General features: G+C 41.2%; 1 protein-coding gene across 1 annotated transcript in view; it reads left to right on the plus strand.

The window, feature by feature from the left end:
- Positions 1-25,116, plus strand: part of LYST (lysosomal trafficking regulator) — a 159,627-nt gene extending 134,511 nt beyond the window's left edge. The window contains exons 46-53 of the mRNA XM_081297182.1: positions 2,750-2,939; positions 6,436-6,572; positions 11,918-12,016; positions 16,637-16,776; positions 17,739-17,836; positions 23,096-23,252; positions 23,670-23,741; positions 24,693-25,116. Of these exons, the coding sequence (XP_081153308.1) occupies positions 2,750-2,939; positions 6,436-6,572; positions 11,918-12,016; positions 16,637-16,776; positions 17,739-17,836; positions 23,096-23,252; positions 23,670-23,741; positions 24,693-24,831 (1,032 nt within the window). The 3' untranslated portion in view covers positions 24,832-25,116. The remainder of the gene's footprint in view (positions 1-2,749; positions 2,940-6,435; positions 6,573-11,917; positions 12,017-16,636; positions 16,777-17,738; positions 17,837-23,095; positions 23,253-23,669; positions 23,742-24,692) is intronic.
- The last annotated feature ends 219 nt before the right edge of the window (positions 25,117-25,335 follow it).

Here is a 25,335-nt window from a genome sequence, read left to right on the forward strand (position 1 = left end):
CATATTAAATACAAACTCATTTAACTATTAAGATTCAATTATAAATCATTAATATGTTGGGCATTCTTGTTTTGCTAAAACCAGATCACAATGTTGTTTTTCATGTTAGAAAGGAATATTTTTATTTTGTGTTTTGAAGCCTTACAAATCATTTAGCTGCTATCATTACCATAGTTGCTATTTTTAAAAATAATCCATTACTTTTTCTTGTCAAAATAATTTAACAATATTTATCTTAAAATTATAAATGCCACCTAATTTACTACTGTACTTATTGTTAATGAGCTGTCTTAAGTTGGCCTACATATGGAAATTTGGTAGTGTGTCTGCTGGCATTGGGATGTGGTACCAACTTGCCTCGTTGCCACCTCAGGACCTTCATACTATCTGTCCTCCCCCTGGAATGACCAATTCCAGATGGATTCAGGTTGGCCCGCACTGCACTCAGGTCTCTGCCCCAGCATCTCTGTCTTTCCAACCCTAATATCTAAAACAGCAGCTCTGTCATTCTGCCTCCCCTTCTTGTTTTGCTCCATGGCACACACTGTCTGTATCTATTGACTCTCTGTGCCCCACAGCCCTACTTGATGGAAACTCCATGGGAAAGGACTTTGTCTTGCTCATTACAATGTCTCCAGCTCCTAGGATGGTGCCTGACAGACATTATTTTTCAAAATAATGACTTCTCAGTTGCAAGTTCTTTAGAGTTTGGCTTGTCCGTACTTCTGGCTGACATGTCATGCATTTAGGCCACTGCTTCTCTATATTTGAAGCATTGTGAAAGCTTCCACAGGGTTTCTCCTTGGCCCTCAGGTGGTGTCTGCATAGAGTTCAGACGTAAGCCACTAGCTCTGAAACCCAGGGGCAGTCCTTGAACTTATGAGGATCAGCCAGATGACCTATCACTTCTGTGGATTCCAGTTCATTATGATAGTTAAAAACAACCAGAAGTAGTTGAGAAGCATTTCAGTAAAGTGATCTTCCTTCTTGCTGACTCTGACATAAAGCAGTTGCCATGTGTCTTTGTATGTAACTGAAAAACAAAAGTTTAAACTCTGCAATTCACACGAAAGTATTCTTGAGGCAAGAAGTTATGAGTGATACAGCATTACTAGAACTTAGCACCACGTTTTCCCAGTTTCAGCATTCATAGGCTAAAGACTTAGAAAAGAGTGCTTAGTTGGTTGCAGTGGCACACACCTGTAATCCCAGTGATTTAGGAGATTGAGACAGGAGGATTACAAATTCAAGGCCAACATCAGCAACTTAGCAAGACTCTGTCTCAGAATAAAAAATAAGAAGGACTGGGGATATAGCTTAGTGGTAGAGCACTTGCTACTATGCATGAGGCCATGGGTTTGGTCCTCAACACCAAAAAAAAAGAAAAAAGAAAAAGTTTATCAGAATACCTGGTGTTGACCTCCCAGTCCTAGTGTGAGCATTTCTGAAGCTCCTCAGCTTTCCCAGAGATGCTCACTGTTTCCAGACCACTGGATGCCACTTAAAACTATATATTAAGCTGGGCGTGGTAGCCTGTGTCTGTTGTCCCAGTTATTGGGAGGCTGAGAAGGGAAGGAGTTGGAGACCTGCCTAGGCAACACAGTGAGACCCCATCTCAAAACAAACACTCTGCCCCAGTACTGGCCCAACAGAAGCAGCAGAGCTCCTGAATGCTGTGGTTTTTTTAAAGAAGAGAGTTTGTAGGTCAATGATACCTGATTTTTCATTCATTTGGAAAATAACATAAATAAATTGCATTGAAAATATTTACAGGTTGTGTGTGTGTGTGTGTGTGTGTGTGTGTGTGTGTAAATTACTGAAATTTGCTTAGTATGTTATTTTTATTAGATTTACATTTGAAAAGTTGAAAGCAAAACAACTAAACTTGTAAATGTTTAAAACAAATAAAAACAATTGAAAAATAAAAGATTAATAGAGTCTAAAACAATAAAAGAAAGAGCATGGAAAGAGCAGAATTTTGGGGAGAGATGCTAAAAGGGCCTGGTTCTTCCCTTTTTGCTTTTCCTCTCGACTCTGGTTTTCACTTGAAATAGAGAAAGTGCTCTGGTCACTGTTCACAGGCAAGCACCAGTGTCCCCCCTCTATATCTTCCCCACACCCTGCCTTTCTTTGAGCCCACCTCTTCTTCTGCTCTAGGGTAGCTCTTGGTTCTCCAGAACTTCCTAGCACTTTCTGGAGGTCTGGGTGCTCTAGTCCCCTCTGTGTGCTGTGCAGGTAAGCTCTTCCATTCAGTCACAAGCATCCACTGAGGGGCTGATCCCAGGAACATGGAGAAGTCTATGGTGGCCTCTGTCTTCCAGGAGTTCACGGTTGAGTGAGCTTGTCTATGCCACATGTGGTCTTAATTTGTAGCTGTCATATGTACTTTTGGCTTATCTTCCACATTACAGTCCCCTATAGGCATTCACTTCAGCTTAGGTATTTCAGCTAACCTGAAAGAAATGTGCCTTGGTAAATTTTTTTTTCCTCTGCTCAAATTTCAAGGAATTTTTAATTTTTAGCCAGAAATTTTCATGCAGGCTAGGCTGAAGCCACAGAATGAAAATCAAATAAGGAAAATGTTCCTACATGCTAAACATAGGGAAGTAAAAATATGTAAAATACTTCTTGTCCTCAAAGAACTTATGATCAGATTGTTTTCTCTTCCTTGTTTAGGATTTAAATTAGAAGTAATTCTGTATTTACCACCTTTAAAAAAAATCACACTTTTCCCTTTCCTTGGTTATAGAGCCCTTTGTCGTGGATTAAAGGCTTAAAGTGGGGAGAGTATGTGGGCTCCCCGAGCGCTCCTGTGCCTGTGGTCTGCTTCAGCCAGCCCCACGGAGAACGGTTCGGTTCTCTCCAGGCTCTGCCCACCAGAGCAATCTGTGGTTTGTCCCGAAATTTCTGTCTTCTGATGACTTACAGCAAGGAACAAGGTAAAATGAAACAATAAAAATCATTCTGGGGACATGTTTCATTAGAATGTTTCCAGCTCACCTGTGCTGCTATTTTGTATGACTTCTAAAGTTTTCTCCGTCCTTGGTGGAAAACTCTGCTTGTGTATGTAGTTACTTAATGTAACATATGAAAAACATGAAAATTAAATGCAGTCCCATTTAAAATGAAAGGAGGAGTTGGAAAGAGACAAGGATACATGGTCATGCTCAGAGGATGAAAGCGTTACCAATTTGATAGAAATGTTCACTTTGAACCTCTTAAACCCCACAGTAGACAGATGTATCTAAAAGACAAATCTCAAACCTCAGAAGATGGAGCCTCAAGTTTAAACCACAAGCAAAATAAAACAAAGGAATTAGGAGAGCCATGGAAGTAGGCTTTGAGACATGAATGTGTGAAAAGCAGGGCTTTGCTAACTCCCCAGTGCCAACTCAGTGACAGTGACACATGAAGAGTGCTGTGTAGCAGGACCCATTTGTGTGTCAAATGTCACCTAGACAGGGAGGAAGTAGGGCATTCTCCACTGAAGCAGTCTCTTAATCCTTCCATATTGACTGTTTCATTAGATGCAAAAAAAAAAAAAAATTCCTCTCCTATGAGATCGTGGCGTGAGCACTGAAATGACTGAGGACAGTGAGCTCAAGACAGGCTGTATACAGACTTGCCTGGAAGCCAGCCTGTGACCTGATGCCCTTGGCAGGTAGTACTGTTAGCATTTAACCTTACCTTCCATGCACAGTGCTCCTCGGGGAAGTCCTGCTCGCAGCCTTCCCCAGCACCATGTACAAAGGTGCCAGCACCCAGGCCAAACAGGCCACCTGAAGAAGTTACGTGTGCCCAATGGTCCATGGTTCTTTCAGGCTCACTCTTATTCTGTCATAGAATGAAGGATAGTTCTTATAGTTGCTGGGAATAGGGAGCATGCATACCATTTCATCTCAGTTTAGCGAGTTAGGACAAGTTCAGTCTACTTAATTGTAATGCCTGGGAAGTCAGTGGTTTATTCTCACTAGTGTATTGTAAATAATTATGAGGCATTGTAACTATTCACTGCTAATAAGGTTTAAAATACTAAGATGTGTAAATTATTTACCTTTAAATAAATTAGAGTGCACTGGGATTTATCTCTATTAGTATTATCACTTAGCATTATTGGATATAGATGTTTCCCATATAATTCTCAACCTATCTTATTTATGCCACTGTGGTCCCAAGCTCTCAGTGTGTTTCCTCAATAGCTGTGTTCACTCAAATTGCACTTGACTTCCCCACACACTATATTTTGGATTTGTTAGTACCTTGATATGTGCAGAGAAGTGCGTTCAGCTAAGAGCTCTGGAAGCACAAAGCCCAGAGTTTGTGCCCAGCTTTGCTAATTACTCAATGTTTTTCACATCCTGGCTTTTGGCCTATAAAATGGGGAAAATAAAATTTCTTCTGTCCCAGAGTAATTTACTGTGAAGATTCAAAGAAATAATGCACAGGAATGATTAGCACAGGGCATGGCTCATCCTAAGTGTTTAGTAAGTGGCCATCAGACACTGGATACCCTGGGACAGAGACTCTCAGTGACACTGCATGAACCTGACACATAACAGTCCACATAGACATTCCAGAGGCCATTTACTGAGAGAGACTGCAGCCTGCAGGTGAGAGTTAGGGGGCCTAGGAACTGCTGGACACTCTCAGCACTGACATGAAAAAGCTCTGAGTTTTTGCTTAGTTATACATGTTACCAAGTGGCAGCTAATGAGGTGGTTTTGATGGTCTTAAGGCCCGTTTCTTGAAGTGCTTTTTCCACAGCATTACCTCGGGTCCCCCTCAGGCACCCTGTGTCAGCGTTGGAATTCCTGGGTCTAAGCCTACAGGTGCTGAAAAAACAAGTTTCCTTGGAAAGTCTTTTTAAGATCCACTGCTGTGTTAGGTGAAGTTTGTTTTCTAAAGAGATAATGTCGATGTTCATAGCAGCACAATTCACAATAGCTAGACTGTGGAACCAACCCAGATGCCCTTCAATAGATGAATGGATAAAAAAAAATGTGGCATCTATACACAATGGAGTACTATGCAGCAATAAAAAATGACAAAATCATAGAATTTGCAGGGAAATGGATGGCACTAGAGCAGATTATGCTTAGTGAAGCTAGCCAATCCCTAAAAAACAAATACCAAATGTCTTCTTTGATATAATGAGAGCAACTATGAACAGAGCAGGGAGGAAGAGTAGGAAGAAAAGATTAACATTAAACAGAGACATGAGATGGGAGGGAAAGGGAGAGAAAAGGGAAATTGCATGGAAATGAAGGGAGACCCTCATTGCTATACAAAATTACATATAAGAGGTTGTGAGGGGAATGGGAAAATAAACAAGGAGAGAAATGAATTACAGTAGATGGGGTAGAGAGAGAAGATGGGAGGGGAGGGGAGGGGGGATAGTAGGGGATAGGAAAGGTAGCAGATACAACAATTACTAATAGGGCATTATGTAAAATTGTGGATGTGTAACCGATGTGATTCTGCAATCTGCATTTGGGGTAAAATTGGGGGTTCATAACCCACTTCAATCTAATGTATGAAATATGATATGTCAAGAGCTTTGTAATGTTGTGAACAACCAATTAAAAAAAAAACAAAAAACTTGTCAATGAGAAACTTGGTTACTTGGGCACCTGCCACAGGCTGGGCGTTCTAGTAGATAATGAGAGGACACAAGACTTAGAATAGGGCGCTCCTTTCTCTCACAGCTCATATTCAGAGGAGCTGAATATGAGTATATCCCAGTTCCTTTGTTGTGAAACTGATGCCTATATTTGGTTATTAAACCTACAAAACAAAAAGAAATCTGTGAATTGTATTTTCAATGTATTGTTGATTCATTCAAGAACTTTTTGTTCTGTCCATATGCTAGGAGTCCTGCGGATGACTAGAGTGCATGGATCTCTTCTCTCTTCCTGAAATCCCTCAAGCTAGTTTTAAAGCACTGCAGGTTTCAAGGACAGTCCCATATACAGCATTCATGCTGTGTTTACCATTATAGCAACAAACTGTGAATTACAAACAGTACTGAGAAAGGAGATCACAATTTCTAGATCTTTATGCCAAAAGCACTCAATACTATGTTGTTAAAGTAGAAGAGAAGAGAAGTCCCTAGAATGAAGGGTTGCCATGCTTCATGCTGCAGGTGACAGGGTCATATCCCCTCCCTGAGTAGATGGGTCTTCTCTCCTAGCAGAGTCTCCTTCTAACATTAAAAGTTTTTATACTGACCTTTCAGCGTTAGTATTTAGAAAGTTATTTAAGTAGTTTGCCTTTGCTGTTGTTTAAGGAATGGTGTCTCAGAACATGAATCAAGTGTACTTGATAATCATTGTGTTTTATAAAAACTTCTTTAGCCTTTAACCTGCCTTTTGGGGGGCTGTCATATAACCACTGAGAAGTGACAGTTAGATACTTTTCTTTCTCCTCTTCCTGGAGGTGTGAGAAGCATGAACAGTACTGACATTCAGTGGTCGGCCATCCTGAGCTGGGGGTATGCTGACAACATCTTAAGGTTGAAGAGTAAGCAAAGCGAGCCGCCAGTGAACTTCATACAGAGCTCCCAGCAGTACCAGGTAAACCATTCTGTGGAACACTTTATAGTGATTAAATACCATGCTTTCCAAAGGAGCCAGAGCACATCAGCTTGTTTAAATATCCTGCAAGTAGTGTTATTGAGGAATTGGTGTCTGCCCTGTTCTTTGAACTGTACCTGTTATTGTTCTCCATCTACTTCTTTGTTGAGAGGGTTATCATGATGGCCTGTGAGCAGAACTGGCACTGTTTTCTTCCCTATTCACTTGCCTTTGTCACTAGGTCATTTTCTTTAACCATAGCGCCATCTTGGTCACCTGGCTTTTCCTAAGTGCACTCGGCATGGTAAAGTAGCAGAATACTAGGCCTCAGGCCCTGTGATCTGCTCTGGATTCCTGGTTTTCTTATTTATTAACCGTGTAGTCTTTGGGATATGACAGCCTTTCCAAGCTGGGGTATCTTTCTTCTTCTTTAAAACGGAGAGAGCAGGACTCATGCTACCCTTAAAGAGCAGTTATGAAACATTTCCAACATTTGAAGTTTGTCAACTGTAACTGTTGTGTAGATGCGTAGCACTGCCGCAGGCTCTGAGTGCACAGCCTCCCTTCTCTGTCTGTGGGAAGTTCTCCTACCGTTCTCTCATCTATCGTCTAGGCAGCAAACCTGTTCCTGTGCCCTAAAATGTCCTGCATTCTCTGAGCTCTTTAGGGACAGGGTGAACTACTCTGGGGAAGTTTCTGGTGGTGAGAGCAAGGGGAGCAGAGACTGGTTGGCATAAGCTGAGAGGACGTCACCCTTTGCTTCCTGGCTTTCCAGTAAACTGACAAGCAAAGAGGAAAGGAACCGTGAAAAATGGCCTACTCAGATTTTAATAAGAATTCTTTTTAGTTTTGAAACATATCAGCTACATTCATCAAACCATTTGATGCAGACAGAGATATATGTCTGAATACAAGCAAGTTATCACCATAAATCATCATAGAGCTGGCAGTGAAAATTAGCTGGCACTGGAAACACAGAAGCTACTGAGGAGTAAGCATGCATGTCTCACTGACTCCTTTTTGGAACTGTTACAGATGGGGGCGAAGAGGGAAACACAGGCACAGTGGGAGTGAGATGTGTTTTGCATTAACATGACTAGATTATGACCAGGTGCAGCTCCCTGCTGTCAACAGTTATCTGGATTTACAATCTAGACTTTCCAGGGAGAAGGTGAAGAAGAGCAAATGAAATCTTCAAATCTTCATCACCATTAACTGAATGCTAAAGCAAAGACTCTTACCATGATTTTTCAGTCAAAATCTTTATGCCTTCTATTATTAGGAATTCCTTCTACTTGTTTAAAAGTTGACTATTACTGATTAACTCATTAGGTAGACTTAATATGAAGAAAGGACAAAGAAACAATGACCTTAAGCTTTTTAATTCACTGATAAATCTTATTCAGTACAAAGACAGTTGTTTATCAAACTATTTTTGCAACAGTTGTTTTAAATATAAATCTTGTTTTTTATATGGTATGATTTTATTTTTTCCAGCTTTATTGAAGTGTAATTGAAAAATAAAACCTATTTATATTTAAGATATACAATGTGATGTTTTGATACACTTTATGAAATGATTACCACAGTTAATTTACGTGTAAGATGGGAACATTTTAAGAGGTACTGAACAAACTCCAAGTACTTAATAAAGTCCTGCTAACTGCAGACCCCATGGCGCACACCACGCCTCCAGAGCTCTGTCATCCTGGACAGCCAAGCCTCTGTCCCCTTCAGCCAGGGTGACTATCTTCCCACCCCAGCCCTGGAGACAGTACTTCTACTCTCTGCTGCCACAAGCTCAACTCTTTTAGAATCCACAACATCTTGCAGTATTTGTCTTTCTGTGATCCATGTGTGTGTGTGTGTGTGTGTGTGTGTGTGTGTGTAATATTATATAATGATATATATATCATATAATATATATTATTTGTATCATGTAAAATTTGGTACACGAGCACCATAAAAGATGAGCAAATACTCTCCTAAGTCTTTTTAACAAAAAGGGATAGTCCAGATTCTTGTTGTAAAATATTGTATGATAAAGTATTTCCAGTGAATTGACAAACTGGGTCAGGAGACCACACTTCATTTTATCTTTAGAGATATGTTGTTTGCAGACTCAACTCAAAGTGGTACAAGGCCCTAGGAATTAGTCCAGAGACCCTGTACCTAATAGAAGAAAAAGTAGGCCCAATTCTTCATGTTGGATTAGGCCCTGAATTCCTTAACAAGACTCCTAAAGCATAAGAAATAAAATCAAGAATCAATAAAGGATGGATTCAAATTGAAAAGCTTCTTCTCAGCAAAAGAAACAGTGAGGTGAATAGAGCCTACAGAATGGAAGCAAATTCTTACCATGTGCACATCAGATAGAGCATGTTCCAGGATATATAAAGAACTCAAAAAAACTAACACCAAAAAAACAAATCACCCAATCAATGAATGGGCCAAGGAACTAAACAGACACTTCTCACAAGATGATATATGATCAATCAACAAATATATGAAAAAATGTTCAACGTCTCTAGTAATTAGAGAAATGCAAATCAAAACTACTCCAAGATTTCATCTCACTCCAGTCAGAATGGCAGCTATTAAGAATATAAACAATAAGAACAGTTGACGAGGATATAGGGAAAAAGGAGCACTCATACATTGCTGGTGGGACTGCAAATTGGTGTATCCAATTTGGAAATCAGATTCCTTGGAAAACTTGGAATGGAACTACCATTTGACCCAGCTTTCCCACTACTCGGTTTAAACCCAAAGGTCTTAAAAACAGTATACTACAGGGACACAGCCACATCAGTGTTTATAGCAGCACAATTCATAATAGCTAAATTGTGGAACCAAACTAGATGCCCTTCAATAGATGAATGGATAAAGAAACTGGTATATATATACAATGGAATATTACTCAGCATTAGAAGATAATAAAATCATTGCATTTGCATGTAAATGGATTGAATTGGAGAATATCATGCTAAGTGAAGCAAGCCAGTCCCCAAAACCCAAAGGCCGAGAGACTGGGATTGTGGCTCAGCGGTAGAGTGCTCGCCTAGCATATATGAGGTGCTGGGTTTGATTGTCAACACCATATAAAAATAATAAAATAAAGGTATTGTGTTCAACTACAACCAAAAATATATACATATCAAAAAAAACATAAAGGCTGAATGTTTTCTCTGATATATGGATGCTGATCCATGGGGATGGGGGGGCGTGGGAGGAATGGAGGAACTTTAGATAGGGCAAAGGGAAGGGAGGGAAGGAAAGGCAGTGGAATGAGACAGATGTGATTACCCTAAGTAGATGCATGAAGACATGATGTGACTCTTCTTTGTGCACAACCAGAGACATGAAAAATTGTGCTTTATATGTGTACTGTGAATGAAATGCATTCTGCTGTCATGTATAACAAATTAGAATAAATAAATAAATTTTAAAAAATAGATATGCTGTTTGCTCATTTGTTGTTCAGTTTGAGAAATTCATCTAGAATACCACCATATGGAGACTCACTCTGAGATCTGACTTAGGTGATCACTGTCATCACTGCCGAGAGTCTAGGGCATTGCTGGCACCTTGCCATCATCTTGTGATTAGTCTCTTAACTCTAAGAGGCTTCTTTTTCTTTCACTTTCCTTCGTTGTTACTGGTAGAAAATGAAAAATTCTGATTTCTTAGCTGTTCAGTGAAAACCAAAAGCAGACTCCAGAGATGGTGTGTCCGCCTTCCTTTGTGCTTTCTTAAAAGATGATTCTGTACTTTGGACAATGCAGTAAGGAAACCAAAAGATGGTAGTTCATTTCCCTCACTGTGTTATCCTTCTAGGAGATCATTCCATCATCTCTAATTTTGTTCATATGTTTTTAGCATAGTTAGGAATAACTGATGAGTAGTGATGAAATGATTCCTAGAACAATGAAATAGCAATATGTTTCAATATTTAGGAAAAATAATATCACGGTCCTTTTAGGTTTAGAAAAGACTTCAGTGGATCAATATGGTAATTGAAAGAGAATGAGTTTTCTTATGTACATTTATAATACATGTTTTATCCTTTATGTGTGTGCATATATATATGACATATCTCTCTCTCACACACACACACACACACACAATATGATTTGTGTTTGTTTGTTTAAGGATTAAACCCAGCAGTGTGCTACCACTGGGCTGCATTTCCAACCCTTTTTATTTTTATTTTGAACAAGGTCCCAGTAGGTTGCCCAGGCTGGCCTCTAACTTGTGATCCTCCTGCCTCAGCCTCCTAAGTATCTGAGATAATAGCTTGCACCACCACATCCAGCTATTCTCTATATTTTTAAAGTAAATCTTTTTGAAAGAATAAAAGTTATGAGGTAGCAGTACTTACAAATAGTTACAACTAATGAAGAAAGAAACTCAAAAAATAAAAGTGGATCCAATGGATCCATGATTTATCATGAGTAAAGAAGAATCATGATCAAAGAAAGTAATTTTCTACTGTAGCAGAGAACTTAAACATTTTTGTAGGTCCAGGAATAGATGGTTTGAAAATATAAGGACCAGTGTTGTGTTGTGGGGCTAGACAGAGATTGGCTTTGAAATCAGAGGCCCTTCCTCCTGTGACTCAGGAGGAGACTCAGAATTGCACAGAGGCGCAGAGGACAGAAGAGGAATAGGCAGTAGGTAGCTGATGACCTCCACCTTCTTAGTGAAGTGGGGAGGGACTGTGGGCTGCAGCAGAGGTGCCCTGTGGGCAGAGCATTTGCAGTCAGAGGCTGTGGATAGGGCACTGGGTGTCATCTGGGGCTCACAGGAGGCCTGTCCAGCCACGGGGGGAACCCAGCTAAGCTTGAATGGTACCTTCTCAGCTAGAACCAAAGAATTTTTCACCAAAAGAGTGACCCCAGATTCTCTGCTTCATGCTTGTATTTACTTCTTCTCCTACTCAATGGCCTTTAGGACTGGCAGAAGCGATGCCTCTGTTGAATACTCTCTGTTCTTCACCAGAAAAGAAGAGGGGAGAGCTGTGTGAAAGTGAAAGCAGTCACTGAGAGACTCACACAGGCACTCAAGTTCAAACTGGGGTCTGACCTCTCCTGGACCATTTAGCTGAGCTGCTGGGGAACAGCTGACCTCATGGGCCTTATAATACCTTTTGATCTGGAAACAACTTTTAAATGTTTAGTTTAAAATTACAGAGAGTGTTATTATATCTGGCACCAGCCCCATCTTCTCAAGTAAAACATTTACCTGGAATTTTGTGATTGTGTAATTTTTTAAATAGCTGTGAGAAATAGAAGCACTTCTCACAATTTGAAGACATTACATTATTTGATTTGTCCTTTTTGAAGGTGACTAGTTGTGCTTGGGTACCTGACGGTTGCCAGCTCTTCACTGGGAGCAAGTGCGGTGTGATCACGGCCTACACGAACAGATTCACCAGTAGCACGGTAGGTCCTGGGCCCTCCTGTCAGGGCAGGAAAACCTTTGCAAAGTGGCATTCATTTTCCCACACTAGTTCTTAAAATGTGAAAAGTTACATATCTAACTCTTTATATTTAGGTTTAATATGATTTTCCGGGGGTGGGGGGGAAGACGGCCAGCGTCTCATTAGGGGGTTCTTCTGCCACAGGAATACAAGCCCCCCTAAATAGCCACCTAAATCTTAATATCTCAAATAATTAACAAATAACAAAACACAACACTCAGAAATATATTTCTAAAAGCGAAGCCCCTGATAGGTCTAGTCCACATGGGTTCTTGAACTAGACAAAGATAAAATGGCTTGGTGGTTTATTTAAGGGGGTACATTATGAAGACAAACAACATAAGTATTGGTGAGGATGTGGGGAAAAAGGCACACTCTCATACACTGCTGGTGGGACTGCAAGTTGGTGTAGCCCATATGGAAAGCAGTATGGAGATTTCTTGGAAAACTGGGAATGGAACCACCATTTGACCCAGCTGTCCCTTCCTTGGTCTATACCCAAAGGACCAAAGGACTTAAAAACAGCATACTATAGGGACATAGCCACATCAATTTTTATAGTAGCACAATTCACAATAGCTAAACTGTGGAACCAAACTAGATGCCCTTCAGTAGATAAATGGATAAAAAAAAATGTGGCACATATACACAATGGAATATTACTCAGCAATAAAAGAGAATAAAATCATGGCATTTGTAGGTAAATGGATGGGGTTGGAGAAGATAATGCTAAGTGAAGTTATCCAATCCCCCCAAAAAACAAATACCAAATGTTTTCTTTGATATAAGGAGGCTGATTCATAGTGGGATAGGGAGCAGGAGCATGGGAGGAATAGACAAACTCTATATAGGGCAGAAAGGTGAGAAGGGAATGGAGGAGGCATGGGGTTAGATATAATGGTGGAATGTGATGGACATTATTATCCAGAGTACATATATGAAGACACGAATGGGTATGAATATACTTTGTATACAATCAGAGATATAAAAAATTTTGCTCTATATGTGTAATAAGAATTGTAATGCATTCCGCTGTCATATATAAATTTTAAAAATTAATTTTAAAACAAAAGCAAGGGTAAGGTTTCAAGGGTGGAGCCTTGCAGTCAGCAGGTTGATTGACATCTTGGCAGGTCACACCCCTCTCAGGTGCTGTGTGGGATCTTAGGCAGAGCTTGAGAGGGAAGCTCACCTGCATCAGGCAGTCAGTACCTGTAGGAAGTGCCCCAGGGAGTTCCCAGTGCCAGACTTATCTCCTTAGGAGGCTACTGTGCGCAACATAGTCCACACACAACCCACAGATGGCTGGTGACAATGATCATGAAAAATTTGGAAATAATTGTATAGGCTCTTGCTCTTTAGTTTCAAAGACAGATAGCATTTTGAGTTATAATCTGTTTTTTGTCTTGGGTTTGTCATAACATTGGAATGCTTGCCTGCCTTCTCAGTGTCCACCTGAATGCTTAGGAAGGGTAATCACATTTGAAAGCTTAGAAACCCTAGTGTTAAGCATTCCCATTCTCTCTGGATAAATTTCTATTACTTAATGGAAGAAACATGTTTTAAGCCATTCACTGAACTTCCAAGATACATAGCTGCTCTTAAGTGACTCCCACCAATTTCACTTTTCTCAGTTATATTATAAAATATATTTTGCTGGGTGAGACCTGTAAACTAGTATAGGGTGACTTCCAGGTTCTTCTTACTTCATCTGTGCTCGTTCCTTGTTAAGTTTCTGTGCCATGATCCCCTGGGGTATAAAGGTGATAATATTGCTTTTGTCTCGGAACCTAAGGAGCCATTAAAATGTTCTCAGCAGAAGTGATAGGCCCCGTTGGCCTCTTAGGGAGACCTGAGTAGAATCTGCAAGGAGAAACCCTTCCAGGGTGAGAGACAGGACACAGTGGTACAGGCTGCATATGAGGAAGGACAGGCAAGGAGGGGACAGACAACAGAGTTCGTGCTCCAAGACAGGAGAGGAGCCATCCAGTGGCAGGGAGCCTGACTTGGGCTGGGTCTTGAAGGGTGGTTTCCTACATGGAGAGAAGAGGAGAGAACATTTCAGCACAGGAACCAGCTCCCACAGTGGCATGGAGTCAAGGCCTGGTGATTTGGAGGGTGGCAAATAGTTTTCTGTATGGAGCATAACATGTAAGGAAGACATGGAAAAACGGGGCAGAAGGGGGCTGAGCCAGGGGTCAGGGTCCTGTGTGACAGGGACAGATGCTAAGAAACCTAAGCAAAGGAAGGCCATAACTTGTGGAATGTCTGCTTCATCTCACTTTTACTCCCAAAGGTCTAAAATGGCTCTCACCCTGTGCATCTTGAATATCCACAGCAGCCAGCACCTTTAACCTCTGAGCTCACCCACCTGTTTGTGTTTCCTACAAATGTACTCCAAAGCCTGCCACAGAGGCAGAGGTGTGCTATGCACTCAAGTCACTGCGCAGCTGGGTACCTTTTTAAAAACTGGCTTCATCCTTTGCTCTTTATCTCCACTTGCTTTTGTCAACGCTTTGAACCACCTTGCTCTTAGTTTTCCTTATTTCTGTATTTTTAATTGTGTACCAATAAGGTGTATAGTACAGGTTTAAAAAGAAAAGATTAAGATGTCAGTGTAGAATTAAATGCACACAGAATAACTTTGCACATAGCCCACCAAGGGTATGGCTATTATAATTCAAATACAGCAAGACGCGTGCTTCTCTGGGTTGAAGCCATGGTACTTGTGAAGGCTCCTATTGCCTACCTTTCCCCAGTTGTATATTTGCATGAAAGCAGACTGCTCGGCTCATAGTAAGGATTTTCTTTTACTCGTAAGTATCAGGTAATCAAGTCCTGGAATTAACAGTTACTATTTAAATAATATCCAAAACTGCAACTCACTAGACGTGGTGGTGCACGCCTGTAATCCCAGCAACTCAGGAGGCTGAGACAGGAGGATCCCAAGTTCAAAAGGACTGGGGATATTGGCTCAATGATAAATTGTCCCTGGGTAAACTCCCACTAGCAAAAAAAAAAGAAAGAAAGAAAGAAAGAAAAAGAAAGCAACTCACTATGGTTTTTATCACTGTCTGGGGTTTTCAGGGAGTCCTTATTGTTGCGTTTTCCCATCAACCATCTCATCCCCCTGGTGACTCTGACACTGCAGTGTGGCCTGCCTGAGTCAGCAGAAGACACCCAGTGTTCACTCTTTGAGGTTCGTCAACATCTAAAAAAATATTTTAAAAAAATTAAAAACAAAAAGGATTGAGAGCCAGGTGCAGTGGCACACACCTGTGATCCCAGTGGCTTGGGAGGCTGAGGCAGGAGGATCGTGTTTTCAAGGCCAGCCTCAGCAACTTATCGAGACCCTAAGCAACTAAGTGAGACCCTGTCTCTAAATAAAATATAAAAAGAGTTGGAGATGCGGCTCAGTGGTTAAGCACCCCTGGGTTCAATCTCCAGAACCAAAAAAAAAAAAAAAAGGAAGAAAATTTAAGACAATAGTAATTTCTGACAAGGGAGAGGAAGTAGGATATAAAACAGGATATAAACTATATGTATAATGTTTAATGCTTTCTTTAAAAAAATAAACTGAAAATATTTAGTTGGTTTAACTGGGTGGTCAGTATATAGGTCTTTATTACACCTGCTCTTCTTAAGTTTGTATGTTCTTTGAAGGGAAAATACTGAAATGTTTGTGATAATGAGCAGCCCGATAAGGAAAACGAGAGCCAAAGCTCATGGACACCCGGTCTATGTAGGCCAGGCTCACCCTCAGGCCTCAGCGTGCTCTCTTGGGCCTAGGAAGACAGGCCTTAGCTGCTGACGAGGAGCAGGGCATGAGAGCCCATAACCACAGGTAGCATCATGAAATTGGTGCAGCACCTTTGAAAATTGCACTGTCAAGAATTATAAGTTTACAGTCATAAAATTCTGGAATTTTCCCTAAAGAAAAAGTATATAAAGCTTTTAAACATGAAGAATTTTATGGTACTATCTATAATTTGAAAAATTGGAAACAATTTTAAGCCTATAAATGAAAGACACTCAAGTAAACTGAGTTATACTAACCATATAGAGTATTATAACACTTTAAAATTATTACAAAGACAGTATCAAAACTAGAAAATACTTTTGGGGGCCTGGGGATGTAGCTCAGTTGTTAGAGTGCTTACCTTGCATGCACAAGAACCTGGGTTCAATCCCCAGCACCATCAAAAAAAAAAAAAAAAGAAAGAAATTCTCTTCTAGTTATTTTGAAGAAAATACTTATAGGAGAATGTGTAAAAGATAAAATAAATAATTTTATGTAGCAATATTACAACTATAAATATATATGTTCCTTTGAAAAAAAGATTGGACAAGAATTGACAAAAATGAAAAGCATACAAGTTGATGAAATCCACAAATATAAAAAGTCAAAATTTTTTATTAGTTTTACCCTTTAAAACAGATTGAACTGAATAAGACTGAAAAATTGATCACATGAGAGAAAAATTGATCACATGAGAAGGCTGTTTGAGTCACATGACTTCCTTATTTTTGAGAAACTATATGAGAATATTCTATGCTGATCTTTATACATTCTGAATTTCAGCCATCAGAGATAGAAATGGAGACTCAGATACACCTATATGGGCACACGGAAGAGGTGACCAGCTTGTGTGTTTGCAAACCATATAGCATCATGATAAGCGTGAGCAGAGACGGAACCTGCATCCTGTGGGACTTGAACAGGTATGGGGGGTGTCCAACTCACACGTGGGGGTTGTTGGACTCACTTGTGGGGAGGTGGGACTCACATGGAGGAGGAACTCACACGTTGGGGGGGGGTAGAACTCACGTGAGGGGTGTGGGACTCACATGTGGTGGGGGGTGTTCAACTCACACATGGCTTTTTTTTCCCCCTTGCTGTGCTGGGGATCAAACCCAGGTCACACACATGCACTCTACTACTAAGCTACAGCCCCAGCCCCAAAGACGGCTGTTTTTAATATTGTAGTTCTTACTTATGAGTAAAATAGTACCATTACCTTATAACTTTAAGAATGAAACACATGCCTAAAGATAAGATTACCTTTATAATCATATTAAGATCAAAAGATCAGGTAAGAAAACATGTATGTCTTAATGTAGACACATACTGAGGAAGTCTTGCCAACGACCCACACTGATGAGATGAGCTGGGTTTGAAAAGCTGGCCAAAATGTTAAACCAAGAAATCACTCAACACAGACATAAGTTCTGCAGATCAAGGGTGGGACTGCTCTGCAACCTTAAAGGTCAGCCTCCATGCTAGACAGTACGCTGGAAAAGAGAGCATGCACCCAGAATTTCTTACTTTTATAGGGAGACTCACAAGGAGTTGATAGAGTGTTCTTCACCACATAGGCAGGGGGCAAAGCTTCAGAGTGGAATCTTGCTTCGTGCTGTCTTGTGGTCAGCAGATTGATGGACATCTTGGCGAGTCACACCCATCTCAGGTGCTGTGTGGAATCACAGGCAGAGCCAAAGGGAAGGTGCACTGGCATGGCACAGCCCAGTCAGCCTGCGATGCTAGGCCTGTCCCCTCACATGGCTACTATGCGCATAGTTCACACACACAGCCCATGGATGGCTCATGACAGAAAAGAATTATACAAATAAGAGAATAGTTCTATTTAGTAATCATATGCAAATTCATGTCTTTTGTTTTTCAGACTGTGCTATGTACAAAGTCTGGCAGGACACAAAAGCCCTGTCACAGCTGTCTCTGCCAGTGAAACCTCAGGTGACATTGCTACTGTGTGTGATTCAGGTAAGCTTGGCCCAAGCCACAGCACAGGGCTGCCACTCTATCAGGGCATCTACCAGCTGGTTACTTTCCAGGAGGAGCTTCTGTCAGGTCCCTCCCTGCCTGGCCTGAGCACTGTGGACATTGCATGTATTTGCGTTAAAATACAATCAGGTCTGAGACTGAGATCCTTGATATAGGCATCAACTTGTACAGAAGTTAATGTTGTCATAATTTAGCTGCTTCCCTGATATATGAAAAATTGCATTTGAGCACACATAACCAAATTATTTTCATAATTATTGGAATTTTCTTGGTTTTTGTTTTTCTTTGCTTTTTTTTTTTTTTTGCTTCTGCTTTTTAGCTATTGACTTTGTTACCTTCCTCCTATTAGTAAGTACAGTAAACTGAGTTTGAAGACATAATTGGCTTTTATTAGTCCTTCATGACCTGGCAGCACCCCACCTATGAAATAGAAAGACACTGCGGTGAGCTGAGCAGGAGCCTGCTGTGCTGGCAGAAGTCTGGAGCAGGCAGAGAGGACTTCCTTACTATGCCAGCTCTGGTGACCCAACCCCTTATGATTGGTTACTGCAAATCTGTTTTTTTGAAAACTAGCCCACTTCCAAGTTCAGTTTGATTATGTGGCACCTGGCTCCAGTGACTCTGTTTGGTTTATTCTGGTCTGTTGGGGCTCAATGGCCTCCCATACCTTTACTTCTGATAAATGAAGAGCATCTGCAGGTGACAAGCCTTAAGGGGTGTCTTCCCATTCTGAGAGAGGGCAGTAGCATAGGATAGTAAGTGGAGCCATGATCTGCCTTAAAACTTATATGCAAAAATACATCTCCTGGCCAAAGTCAGGAGTTTTTCATGTGTGTATATTTTTAAAACAATGCATCTAGCAACAAAGAACAATTAGAAAATGTACGATTTCCTGATTGAATTTCTGCTTTTAAGGAATTTTTTAATTGAAAGGATCCTTTGAACAACCATTTGCTTCTGTCTGTCCACTCAGCCTAGAGTATCTTTGACACGTCTGTAGAAAGTGGTCCTCTATCCTTTGTTTACATTTTTGTATTGTTTGATTTTTTATGATGCCAAATATATGGTATCTTTCCAAACACCAACTGTTTCTTCAATTCTCTACCATTACCTGGGTGAACAACAACACAGCTCATTCACCACTGGAAGTGAGCAGTTTAGGAGTAGCCATGACCACCTGCTCTCAGGTTTAATGACTCCCTAGAGCAACTCAGAACTCAGTACAACCCTGCACAGGTTGAGTATCCCTTGTCCAAAATGCCCAGGACATGGGTGTTTCAGATATTGCATATTTTTTATTATAGAATATTTACATATATATGCTGAGATATCTTAGGTGTGCGGCTCAGTTATAAACATTAAATTCTCTTGTGTTTTTATCTACCTTGCACACACAGCCTGAAGATAATTTCGTGCAGTGTTTTTCACTTGCATTCTGTCTGTGACCCACCACATGAGGTCAGCTGTGGAATTTCCTACCTGTGGTTGTTGTCAGCATTCAAAAGCTTTCCATCTTCAGAGCCTTTCTGATTCGTGGTGCTGGGCCTGCACTTACTACTACTATAGTTCATCATGAAGGGTAGAAATGAGCAGCCTGCAGAGCCTGTGGGCTGAGGTCCCGAGAGTCCTGAGCATGGCAGCACTGTCTTTGTGGAGCTGGGGAACACACTGCCTGGCCCGTGGTGTGTTCTCCTAACCACAGCACCCCCAACCTTGTCACAGGAGTTTGATGGAGACTCCACTAACAGACTGTTGGTGACTGAACAGTTTCAGCCCCGCCTCCTTCCCCTGCATGTGGGGGTGGGTCTGAAAGTCCCTGCCCTGGTGACCAGCCCCTTGAGTCATCTCCTTCTTGTAGCAAAAGACAGTACATCTGAAGGGGTTTTGGAGTTCTGTGCCAGGAACCAGGGACAAAAGCCAGATGTTTATTTTTTATTATGCCACACATGTCTCTTAGGATTTTGACTGTTGTTGTTGTTTTTACAAAACATTCATTCATTTTTATATTCAAGAACTATAATGTCATTAGTCATGATGAAAGATTTTAGGTGTTCACGTAGTTTTTGCCATTCTCAGCTCCATCATAAAATCATGTCATGAAAACATTTTTATTTCCTAATGATCACAGCCAGGGGGAAAACCTTACTTAGAGCTGACCTAGGTAATACCAGTGTGAGCAGATGATTCATAAATTGGCTAATTGTTCTTCCTGGGTTTGTACATTAGCAGCTTTCACTGTGTCACATCCAGAGATATGCTGGACGAGTAAATAATGATATTTATATGAAGTCCTCTACTTTCTTGTTTTAGCAAGGTTTGAAAGTTAGGGCTTACCCTTAGGAAGCCAGATTTTTTAAAGTTAATTACTTCCCTGCTGCCAGCAACAATTCATATCTGTGATATTATATCAGCTAGTCAGCTGGGAACTAGAAACAAAATTACTTCTGCTGCAGTTGCCAAGGGTCCCTAGATAGTGAACAGGGTACAGAATGATAGGCACAGCTTTTTTCCAATTTGAACAAAAAAGCCTTCTCAGCTTCTCTAAGCCCTCTTGAAACACATACAAAATAAGTCATAAAGAGCACTGGTGCCAGGAGTGGTGGCACACAGCTGTAATCCCAGTGGTTCAGAAGGCTGAGGCAGGAGGATCACAAGTTCAAAGCCAGCCTCAGCATCTTAGCAGGGCCTTAAGCAACCTTGTGAGACCCTATCTCAAAATAAAAAGTAAAAAGGGCTGGGATGTAGCTCGGTAAATTGTCCTGGGTAAATTCCCAGTACAAAATCAAACAAAACACTTTCTAAAAAAGAGGCCAAACTCATATGTAGTGACCCAAATGAGACTAGTCCAAGAAGGGAAAGAAGTTACCAGATTTAACCTACCAGAGATCTTGATCCTTTAGTGGATACTATACAAGTAACTTTAAAACTAAAATTAAAAATAAATAAATATAAATATGCTTGTATGTACTTATATGTGTAGTGTGTGTATATGTGCATGAAATCTTTTCTAAAGTTACTTTGGCAGTTTTATTCCTCCTGATCATACTTCCTCAGTTCTTACTATGGGATATAGTTTTCATAGTGATAAGATGTGAAATTAAATAAATTATGAAACTCAGATTATTTCTGTATTTTTTTATTAAACCATTTTATCATTGGACCAAGTACGTGCTTTTGGACAAGGATGGGCCCGGCCCAGTCCTCTGTCAGAGTGGTACTACGAAGTAGAATAGTGCTGTTCTCAATGTTCTTTTAACCTCTGTGACAGCGTGTAGGGAGAATAACATGTTCCTCAGGAATGCTCAAGTTTCTAACTTTTTAGTTTATGTGTTACATTATACATGAAGCTAGGTGCTATGGATGGGAGCTACCAGTGGGGGCGGGCGGGGGGGAGGCAAGACAACTGAGACCAGCCTGGACAACTTTGCAAGACCGTGTCTCAGAATTAAAAATAAAAGGGCTGAGGAGGCATGTAGCTCAGTGGCAGAGCACTTGCATAGCATCCATAAGGCCCAGGGTTCCGTCCCAGAACAGCCAGAATTATACAAACATACATACACACACACACACACACACACACACAAATTATTTATATATATATATATATATATACACACACACACATACACACACACACACACACACACACCAATACCAATGACTTTTTTAAAAAACTTTTTTCTAAAATCTTTATTTATTTTTATGTGGTGCTGAGGATCGAACCCTGGGCCCCGTACATGGCAGGTGAGCGCTTTACTGCTGAGCTACACACCAGCCTACCAATGACTTTCTTAAGCCTTCTAACCTAATACTCACCTGTTTACTTCATCTTAGGGGAAAAAACAAAAAACTTTTAGCAGATATTAGCTCCTGCGGAGAGGATGAATGCAGCCTGCCCGTGGGACGGGTGACTATCCACCATTCTGTTCTCTAACATACTGAGTCCTGTGTCTCAATGCTGTTCAGATAGCATCTCCTAATCAGTGTTGTGCAGTGGGACATCTAAGTGACCCTGGGACTGTGGGCGCAGAGTAGATTTAACACAGAATTGCATCTCAGCCCTTCTGAATGTACAGTGGCATTAACTAGAACAGCAGTGTGTGTGTGCATCCACCGCCACTGTGGCAGAAACTTCTCCATCAACCCAAACAGGAAGCATGGCCATGGAGCAGTGGCCATGCCCACCCTCCTCTACTTTCTGTCCTGAACTGGCCTGTTCTAGAGACTCTTCATGTCCTGTGCACGTGAATCACATGGTGTTATCCCCTTGTTCTTATCTCCCTTCGTGTAATGCTTTCAGGATTCATCCTGAAAACTAACTTCCTTTTTTATGGTAAATAACATGTCACACATGCACACACGCATGCACACATTTATTTATCCACTAGTTTTTGAGGGCATTTGAGTTGTTTCCACCTTGTGGCTATTTTGATTAATGCCACAACACCATGAGCATTTTGATCTGTGATATTGAAGGTCTGTAAATCAGTAAGCATTTCCAATATTTGTTTCTTTATATTAAATATGAAGTATTTTCATTGCCTTAATAAAGGAGAGAAATATGTTCTCTACTTCTGTGTTAGCCCTAATAAAAAAGTGAAATGGAAGGTACAAGACAGTGCTATCTGAATGTCCCACCCCCAGCCTTTCTTCATCAGCTCACACCCTGAGGCCCCAACATCACTTATTTCTGCAGTGTGGCGGCGATTATGGCCTCTCCCAGCCCCAGGAAAACTTGAAAATAGCTGGTTACTCTGTGGTCTTTGAAAAGAAGGATTTAGTTCAGTAAGGCGTGGAAAAGTAAGATTCCGCATGAGATATTCTAAAGAGTAGGTTTTCTGTTTTGTAAGAATTTTAGCTCAGGTAATTTTTACTGCAACTTTTTTTCCTTTTTGAAAGTCACATAAGTCACTTCTGATAGATGGTGTCACAGAATATTTCCATCTCTTTTTGGAGACCGCCTGGCATTCCCAGGGCTGCAAGTGCTCAGCTTGGGCAGTTTGCGCTGAAATGCTGCAGTTGCTCAGAGATCCGCGGTTGCTCACGGTGTAGCTCTTCCGTGAACTGCCTGCCAACCTGCCCACCTGCCCACCAACCCTGGTCTCTAGGTAGCATGCAGGTCCGTACCATGCTGCCCCCGGGCTGCCAAGGAGCATGGCCTCAGGGCCTCCCTGGGTATTCAGTAGGCCTGGGCTCTGACTCCTACCTTTAAGTGACTGGGACGATTTGATGTTGTAGCTGGTGGAGGCAGTGACCTCAGGCTCTGGACAGTGAATGGGGACCTCGTTGGACATGTGCACTGCAGGGAGATCATATGCTCCGTGGCCTTCTCCAACCAGCCTGAGGGGATATCCATCAATGTCATTGCTGGGGGACTAGAAAATGGAATTGTGAGGTAAGAAGAGTGTGGACTCGGACTTTTTTTTATTTGTTTTCATTTGTAAGGATACAGCAACTTTAGAAATTTAGTTCCTAATAATATATGGGCATATTATAATTTAATCTTAGATTCAGAATCACCTTTAGGTACAAGTTCTTTGGTTATTTCCCACTTCTAAATAATAAAGATAGCTTTAGTATAATTTTGATATTTTGTGTTAACTGTTAAAAGATTAACAGCATGACAGTACACAAAGTTAAAAGTCTTTTATTCTCACACCCACCACTGAAAACTTCCTGGAAGTCATGCTGTTAGTGGATAGTTACATTTCCTTCCAGGTGACTTATAACAGATAAACAGATGTGCAGGTGTCTGGAGGGGGTGTGGAGGGCACTTTAGTTGACTTTACTGCATGATGACTTTTCCCTCTAGGCTGTGGAGCACATGGGACCTAAAGCCCGTGAGAGAAATCACATTTCCTAAATCAAATAAGCCTATTGTGAGGTAAGATCTCCCCCTTTGTTCCCTGTGATTTGTGATGGTATTTTTGTTAGATCCTAGAGTATGCCAACATAAAGAAAGAGGTGCTTCAAGGCTTTGTGAAGGCCAGCCATTCCTCCCACAGGGCTGTCAGGAACCCAGAGCAAGAACCACATTCCCTGCCCTGGGAGCTTACGGCCTGAGGGTCCCCTGGAAAGTCAGGCCTGGCAGTGTGCCTGGTGGGCCTTGGAAGGCGAGAAACTGTACTTTCTTACTTCCTTATTTGCAAAGTCCACAGTGGCAATGGCTTGCTGCAGGGGTACATTTGACAAGATTGGCAAACAACCAGTTCTCTTCGCTGAGCTAACGTATGTGACTTTAAAAACTCACATGGGGGCTGGGTTGGTGGCCCAGTGGTAGAGCACTTGCCTAGCATGTACAAGGCACTGGGTTCGATTCTCAGTACTGCATATAAATAAATGAATAAAATAAAGGTCCATCAACATGTAAAAAAATATTTTAAAAAACACTTAGAAATGAAGCCATTCACATTCTACTTTATTAAATTTATTTTCACTGTCCTAAATTTAAAGTTTAATGAACCTAAATTATTTATTAATGTTAGATTTTTTTTACTCTTTTGTCTGTCAGGGAAATAAAATATATTTTTAAAACAATCACTTAATTTTTAAAAGGAAACTATACTGCTGTTATATTTTTAAGGTTTTCCACACCCAAGTTTGTGCTGTGTAGGTGGTAGAGCAGGACCAGGCAGGAAAGAGAAGGGAGGCAAAGCAGGGACCAATTCGGCCAAGCTCCTGGCCCCACTGAAAGGGAGCTTCTCACACTTGTCCACAGAGTGACTGTGTTAGATCTCTGCAGACCCCTGGGTTATGGGCACACTTGATTTGTCCCTGCCACTACACCTCAACAATGTCAAGAAATATAATGTATCAATGGGGTTTGCTTTTACAGCCTTACGTTTTCTTGTGATGGCCACCACTTGTACACAGCAAACAGTGATGGGACGGTGATCGCCTGGTGTCGGAAGGACCAGCAGCGCATGAAGCAGCCCATGTTCTATTCCTTCCTCAGCAGCTACGCTGCTGGGTGAATGGAGGGAGCTATGCGTTCTCCAGAGCACCTCAATTCCAGGGGGATGGTGGGCTTCACCAGGGCAGGAAGGAGGCTGAGCCCGCAGAAGTGGATGACTAGGCACACCCTTCAAATAACCACACATCTGTTCATCTGCACAGAATCCCAACGCCTCCCTGGGCCCTGAGAGGCGCGAGTCCCATCCTCATCGAGGGATGCTGCAGGAGCTGCGTGATGCATACCAGCCAGCCAACCAAGGGCTCACGTGGTACATTGTACATTAAATCATGTTCTCAAAGGGTTTTCCTACCCAGGTATTCTAAAGAAAAAAATCAAGGTCTCCCTTAAAAAGGGCCAATAGAATTTCAGTTGGCTAGCTAGTTATTTATATAAGACACTCTAAAAATTATATTTGAAAAGTTTTCTGCCTTGAGATACCCCTACCCCTGACACACCCCAAAAACTGGAAAGAGAGAAAGATAAGATTTTTCAGGACTCAATAAATTGCTTTCTTTGAAAAGCA

Source organism: Spermophilus citellus (genome assembly GCF_964194105.1).
Source record: "Spermophilus citellus genome assembly, chromosome: 6".
In the NCBI taxonomy this organism is placed as follows: domain Eukaryota; kingdom Metazoa; phylum Chordata; class Mammalia; order Rodentia; family Sciuridae; genus Spermophilus; species Spermophilus citellus.